Source organism: Rutidosis leptorrhynchoides, chromosome 10 (assembly GCF_046630445.1).
Source record: "Rutidosis leptorrhynchoides isolate AG116_Rl617_1_P2 chromosome 10, CSIRO_AGI_Rlap_v1, whole genome shotgun sequence".
Lineage (NCBI taxonomy): Eukaryota > Viridiplantae > Streptophyta > Magnoliopsida > Asterales > Asteraceae > Rutidosis > Rutidosis leptorrhynchoides.
The window spans coordinates 306405552-306412375 of NC_092342.1; the positions used below are offsets into that span (position 1 = coordinate 306405552).

Genomic DNA, 6824 nt, shown 5'->3' on the forward strand with positions numbered 1-6824 from the left:
GTGATAAGGGGTAACGGCAGGTTTTGACAGAAGTAGACGGGGGGACGAGGGATGTACTCTTTTCATAGTTTAGGGACGCGGAATGCACAAAAAAAAAAAGAAAAAGGACCGGGAGTCAAAGTCGATGTAAAGTTCAGGGACGAGGAATGAAATTTTGTCTAATAAAAAAGAGAACACGAGGGCCCTACGACATTGTGTCTAGGACATCACACGAACGTTGCAAAGAGAGCAACTACAACTAGAAACAGGCTATAATACAAAAATAAAAAACACGAACATGTTACAAAGTGTTAAGATAATGACTTGGATTAGAAAGCCACACGAGCCAATCGAAATTCTTCAACTTTGATCTTTTGGAAATCCACTCGAAAGACATAACTTGGATTTCCGTCAATGTAACCGGCCCGATAGCACACTTTCCTTTGAAGGTCTTGTTGTTGCGATTTTTTCAAATAAAATATGCACACACCCACTTGGTTGCTTGCCAAATTTTTGAACCACGCGTAGAAGCCGAAATGTTGGAGTCTTCACTAATAATCTCGGGCAAGCTATAGGATGAAAAGCTACCAAGACCCCACCACCTAAACAACCTTTCCCAAATGTCTAGGGCGTACTTGCAAAAAATGATGGAGTGATCAACCGATTCAAGGTCGTCATCACATAGGGGGCAACGAATAGAGTCAAGATCGATACCCCTTTTGTCAAGCTCGACCCGAACAGGCAACCGCTTTTTTAATGCCCTCCACATAAAGATTTCTATAAGTTTCAAAACCGAATAAACCGAACCGAATAAACCGAAAAATTGAAAACCAAACCGATGAACACCCCTACATTGGTGTACCTGTATCTAGGGACTCCTTTTTATTCGTGAATAATTTTTAATAAGGTGCGCGGGCATGTCTTATTTTAAAATATATATATATTAAAAAAAGTATACATCAATACTTTACTTTTCAAAATAATACTACGTAAAAAGTTAATTACAACAACGGGGAAGTTATATTAGAGATGCAACTACAGAAGATGAATACGTGGGTGATTTAATCTCCCGGTTGATCCTTGATGTAAAAAAAAAAAAAATTGAGATGGGAGAGGTTCTCGTGCATTAGCATTAGTTAGTCATTGACTCATTGTAAGTATGGCTCGGCGGGCACGCGTATTCCTCGGCCTACTCTTACTATTTTTATATGTTTACACCTTTTTCAACTTTAAGATAAAGCAATACATTTAAGTCATCATTTTCACACATGTATGTGTTACAGCAATCATAATTTTTCCTTGTTTTCTTATGTATTTCTTCATATCTTCAGTTGAATGTTGAATCTATTAAATTTTCTATTAAGAACTAGTCAACTTAACCCATTTTATGATCTATCTCTATACTTTATATATACACTCCTTACAACTTCATTCACACATATAAAGTAAACTTAACCCCATATATCTCTTAAAGACTTGATTTTTATACATTCTATCAACTGATCTTTAACGCCCATTAAAATCTTTCAAATGGGTAAACTATTTCACCCAATCTTTTGCATTCTGATCTCATGTTTGACTATATCCTATGCTCAAGATTGCAACACTAACAAATTCTCAAACAACAATGTCTACACATCATGTGTCACATTACCGGTTTTAAACTCACAACTTCATTGGACCCACCACCCAACCAATACCACCGTTGACGTGGCATACCGACAAACCGGAGTTTCAAACTCCCAATGGGTGGCTTGGGCACTCAATGTTGATGGTTCAGGTATGGTTGGAGCACAATCTCTTGTTGCTTTAATAAGCTCAAACGGGTCGGTTCGAGCTTACACGTCATCAGTTACGGGTTACGGGACCGGTTTGCAACCAACCGGGCTGAGTTTTGATGTGCCAAAGATTAGAGCAGAGATGGTTAATGGTGTTGTGGTTATTTATGCAACTTTGGTGTTGCCTAGTGGGAAAACTAGTTTTAATCAGGTGTGGCAGGTGGGTCCGGTTTCTGATGGAGCTCCGGGGATTCATAAAATGGGTCCTGATAATAAGAATTCAGTTGGGAATGTGGATTTTGCTACTGGTGAAGCTACTGCTGACGGTGGCAACGTTGGTGGTTCATTGAGACGCCGGAAAAATGTAAGTAGTGGTTGCATCATGTTTAATATTTTATTTTAAGATTTTTAAATATTAAAGGAATCTGGGATTAATTACTTAGATCCATGATCGCACATGCTGAAACCAATAAACAAATAAGCTGTTTTTTCGGAGTAACTTCTTGGCTCTTATTTCAAAAGGTCCAATAATGTATATGCTAGTTGCTACTATGCTAAGACCTTTTGAGGCCATTATATATAGATAACATAATATAATACATATGGTTAATGACTTAATGGTTAATAATTAGTACAACTACAAGTCACTAATTATAATAATACAAAAAAAGATGAATATTTTTCATAGAAAAAAGGTCTATTTAGGCTCTTTCCTTCCACCGCATAGCCGCGGTCGAACAGGACCCTAGCTTTATTGCGCGCCAAAAATCTTGAGAAATTCCTCGATGGGTACACGAAAGTGACGAAGTTGCTTTGACTATAGTTATGCTGATTAAGTGATTAGTATGATAATAAGTGAGTCCGATATTCTCAAAGGAAGCTTGTTATGTCAAAAACTGTTTCTTGTTAATACTTGTGAGCCTTTCAGCTCAAGCATAGTCAAGGTTGACTCGACTCAGTTCGTTTGTGACACACTAATGAAATGATGACAAAGGAAGATTTTGAACTAAACAAACAGGATTGTACCTGTGGATTGGTATTTGAATATGAATGATAGCTAACTTATTACAATAATTGCAGACTCACGGAGTCTTAAATGCTGTGAGTTGGGGAGTACTGATGCCAATGGGAGCCATGGCTGCAAGATATCTAAAGCTGTTCAAGGCAGCTGACCCAGCCTGGTTCTATATCCACGTTACTTGTCAAGCTTCTGCCTATGTTGTCGGTGTAGCCGGATGGGCCACTGGACTAAAGCTCGGTAGTGACTCTGTTGGTATCAGATACAATACTCACCGCAACATTGGGATTGCACTATTTGCCCTAGGAACCATTCAGGTATATACACAAATCACCATGTTCATATATCAAATATCAAATGCTAATCACAATAAAAATGGAATATCGAATTCATATATATTTGTTTTGTTTTTTAAATAGGCGTTTGCTCTGCTCCTGAGGCCAAAGCCGGACAACAAATACAGATTCTACTGGAACATTTACCATCATGGCATCGGATACACTGTGATTGTTCTAAGCGTCATTAATGTATTCAAAGGGATTGATATTTTGGACCCTGAGAAGAAGTGGAAGAAGGCCTACATTGGCATACTAATGTTCCTGGCGGTTAATGCGGTTATGTTGGAAGCTTATACATGGATTATCGTTTTGAAGAGAAAGAAGGAAGAGAAAAGGGCACATGTAGGCAATGGCTACAACCTGTCATCATAAATTGACACCTATGGCTAGATAGTAATCTTATGTTGAGTTATATTCTTTGTTTTACATGACTCGTTGGGAGATGATGTGTATCTTGGATATGAGTTGTAAATCTTTTGATAGTATATAATAATTATACTCCGTATATGTGTATTCACATTTGATGACACCGCGTAATCTGTATGCAAGAACAATGATAACTCTAGGCAAATGTGCAAAACATTGCATCTAAATGAAATCTAACAAGAAACTAATATGCCTTCATATCATGGTAAATACAAATATATAGGCATTTCTAGTTGGTGCAAAAACAAAAAAAAAAAAAATGGTTTAGAGCAATGATGAGCCGTTCAAAGTTGAGGATGGTTGACCTTTTAGCTCAAGGGTGGCAATTTCCTTCACCACTTCAGCTTTGTCGGATTCAAATTGCTCATCGGCTGCACAAGAGTATGGTTTTTAAGAATCATGTTACAATATAAAAAAACTGCAAATGGTTAAAGTTTTAAACCTTTTTCTAAATTGAAGTCACTAAAAAACCGAATGAGCTTGCTTCTATTGGCAACTAGCACATTCACAATCTCTGGAGGCTTTTTCTTGTTAGCCGGAAAAAGCTATTTCAAAGGAAAAAAAGATAACTTAGACCACAAATTCATATAAATAGCCAGATATAGTAGAGTTATACAATAATACTATAAAATTCCATCATTTTACCTTGAACACATGGAAAGCTTCTACCTGTATGGACTTGTGTGAATCCTAAAGAAACAAATAACAACAAAAGTTAAACAGACATTGAGCAACCTGTACAAACATTAAGTTACTACAATACAAATATAAATATATAAAATACCCTAAGAAGATTCATGAGGATTCTCATGTTTTCCACTGAGCACACATATCGAACCATGACAGATGTATTTGAACGATCCAGTAACATTGTTCCCAGTAGCTGAAATGTTTTGAAGATTTTCATCCGTATGAACAATTAACATTAAAGAAGAGAGATGTGTATTTCACTTGCAAATGCAACAAAAACGCACACATGTTCAATCATGGAGCTATTGTAAATCAAATCAAGAAAATGATTCAAAAATCAATAATGAAAACATAATCTTCTACTAGGCACTGGAATGTATATACCAATGGCAAGTTTAATGATGCAAATAAACAGATTGTGTAACAATACTAGACCTTGACTGCATTCCTTCGAGTAATGTAATTGGGAGATTCCATTAATGAATTGTACTCTTTGAAGAACTGCACTCAAGAAATAAAGTTTAAATTTTTAGAGCATAACTAATATAAAGAGGATCATATAAGCCACAACACTTACCCAGTCATAATTTTTAGAAAGGAATTCAGCAACAGTTGATTTGTGACGAGTTAATAGCTCCTGAAACAAATATAAAAAAGAACCCCTCACTATATTATCTATTACTAGCACTAATGCAAAGATAATATACACGGATTCGTATAAATAAATGCATTAACGTCCTACAGTTTGGTGATTTCACGGGTATACACTTTTATATTGATAATAAAATCATTGGTTAGGGCTGCAAATTTTGAAGAAGTTAATGTAGGGAAGGGGGTCATGATACATACTCTAAACGTATCTGTTGCATCTGATGAAATGTCATAACTTGGGTCTTGTATGTACCGGAAGAACGTTTTAATGTAATCTGACTCGAGAATATATCTGTGAAGCAAAGAAGAAAAGTCAGCTTACAATTCATGGCAGACATATTTTTATTTAAAATTTATAACATTATATAGCAAGATGACAAATAAAAACCTACACCCTGACAGTGACGCTTACTTTGCAGCAACTTGATGCCGGATACAATCTCTTAAAATTGCCCCATACGATAGAGCAAGTTCTGAGTCATCACAGCTGAAAGTTAAACATATTTAGCTAAAACTCACTAGAAGCAACATGTGTAGTCAACTCAAACATACTAAAAAACTGTACAACTAACCAAAATTATTAAAAATGAAAAGAAAGAAAAGTTTCATCAAATGAAAATGCAGAAAACGAAGGACGTAGAATTCACAATAGACACAGTTTGACACCAAATATCTAAATATATGTAGCAGAGAGCTCACCCAGGTAAAAGCTTTGCGAGAATGTCAATATTGGACTCCAAATACTCAGAAGCAATACACCGTCCATTCACTCGTTGCCTCTGCAAGTTCGAAATCACATGCGTAACATCTTGACGTGTCTGCAAGATACCAAACTCGTTGCCTTTACACCATTGAAATTATAACTAAAATAAGCAATAAATCGATCCATAAGCCAGCCTTACACAAACAGGGCAAAAGTAACATAATCAACTACACTAATACACCCAATCCCCTTATTCCCACAATTATAAGCATAATAATTCATACGACATACCCCAGGGTCCAAATTAGGAAGCGAAGCTATCAACACACGAAACGTGTCTTCCTTATAAAACTCCAGTGTCAACTTTACACAAGCCTCTTCAGTCGGCTCTCGTGTGTCACCACCGTAAAGTACTGTCCTCATTTCAAGTATCACCTTTCTTAGCTCACATATCTGCACCATTAGTACAAATATTATACTTATAGTCATACTACCAACCTATACGTATATAGAGACATAGATATGTTATTAACGAAAGCAAGTAACCGGCCCTTTTTACCTATAAAATTCAATGATAAACAGTAAACAAAATCTCATCTAGTGAATACTGAGTGGAAACATTATTCAATGTAATATTCAACAATGAATATACAGGCACGAATCATCACTTTCGAAACATATATAGCCCTAGATTAAGTATCATACATATGTAACCTTAATATTGACATTTGTTTATATACATATCTATATACTGTATAAAATATATAAACATAATCTCAACTTATTAAAAACAAAATAATTAAATAGGATAAATTAAACCTTTTCCTGGCGTTTGGTTTTACGCTCGGCATGATTAGGGGAAGTGTACGGCAGAAGGTGGCGGAGGTGTTGAACGAGTTCTACAGGTGTACGAGGCTTTGATTTAAAAAGCCCCTTCATTGGTGTGGAGAAACAAGGCACCGCCTGAGTCGCCATTTTAGCAGACGAAAAATTATATTTTAGAGAAATTAGGGTTTTGGAATCGGAATATAAAACAGGGATTGGAGGGAAGAATGATGTTGTCGATCGAATATATAACCTCTGATTAACGATTAGTGAACAATTGATGGACTATAATCGTCGATAATTGAAGTAAAACTAAGAAGAGAAGGGGTTGATTTTAGGGTTTCGGGGGTATATTGAATATGAAGGAATTTGTAATTGTAATTGTAATTGTAATAAAATGGAATTGTATTGTATTG

The 6824-nt window shown here is 36.0% G+C and overlaps 2 protein-coding genes across 2 annotated transcripts; one reads left to right on the forward strand and one right to left on the reverse strand.

Moving 5' to 3' along the window:
• The first annotated feature begins 1446 nt into the window (after window positions 1-1446).
• LOC139873040 (cytochrome b561 and DOMON domain-containing protein At5g35735-like) lies at window positions 1447-3586 on the forward strand. Its single transcript, XM_071860974.1, has 3 exons — window positions 1447-2121; window positions 2838-3092; window positions 3195-3586. The coding sequence occupies exons 1-3, from the start codon at window positions 1510-1512 to the stop codon at window positions 3483-3485; spliced, it is 1158 nt and encodes a 385-aa protein (XP_071717075.1). The 5' UTR covers window positions 1447-1509; the 3' UTR covers window positions 3486-3586.
• Window positions 3587-3803: 217 nt separating this feature from the next.
• On the reverse strand, window positions 3804-6522 carry LOC139871218 (putative MO25-like protein At5g47540). The gene is made up of 11 exons (XM_071858954.1): window positions 6403-6522; window positions 5875-6036; window positions 5580-5698; window positions 5293-5367; window positions 5079-5172; window positions 4807-4866; window positions 4665-4730; window positions 4324-4422; window positions 4185-4229; window positions 3982-4084; window positions 3804-3910 (listed from the first exon to the last, which is right to left on the reverse strand). The coding sequence occupies exons 1-11, from the start codon at window positions 6520-6522 to the stop codon at window positions 3804-3806; spliced, it is 1050 nt and encodes a 349-aa protein (XP_071715055.1).
• Window positions 6523-6824: the final 302 nt, after the last annotated feature.

What these genes read in the sequence shown, in the direction of transcription:
- LOC139873040 (XM_071860974.1), top strand. Translation starts at nt 1,510, where the DNA reads ATGGGTAAACTATTTCACCCAATCTTTTGCATTCTGATCTCATGTTTG. An exon ending in CATTGAGACGCCGGAAAAAT is followed by an intron (nt 2,122 to 2,837) that starts GTAAGTAGTGGT and finishes CAATAATTGCAG; the next exon opens with ACTCACGGAGTCTTAAATGC. An exon ending in TTGCCCTAGGAACCATTCAG is followed by an intron (nt 3,093 to 3,194) that starts GTATATACACAA and finishes TTTTTTAAATAG; the next exon opens with GCGTTTGCTCTGCTCCTGAG.
- LOC139871218 (XM_071858954.1), bottom strand. Translation starts at nt 6,522, where the DNA reads ATGAAGGGGCTTTTTAAATCAAAGCCTCGTACACCTGTAGAACTCGTT. An exon ending in CGGCATCAAGTTGCTGCAAA is followed by an intron (nt 5,173 to 5,292) that starts GTAAGCGTCACT and finishes TTTGCTTCACAG; the next exon opens with ATATATTCTCGAGTCAGATT. An exon ending in CTCGAAGGAATGCAGTCAAG is followed by an intron (nt 4,423 to 4,664) that starts GTCTAGTATTGT and finishes AAAACATTTCAG; the next exon opens with CTACTGGGAACAATGTTACT.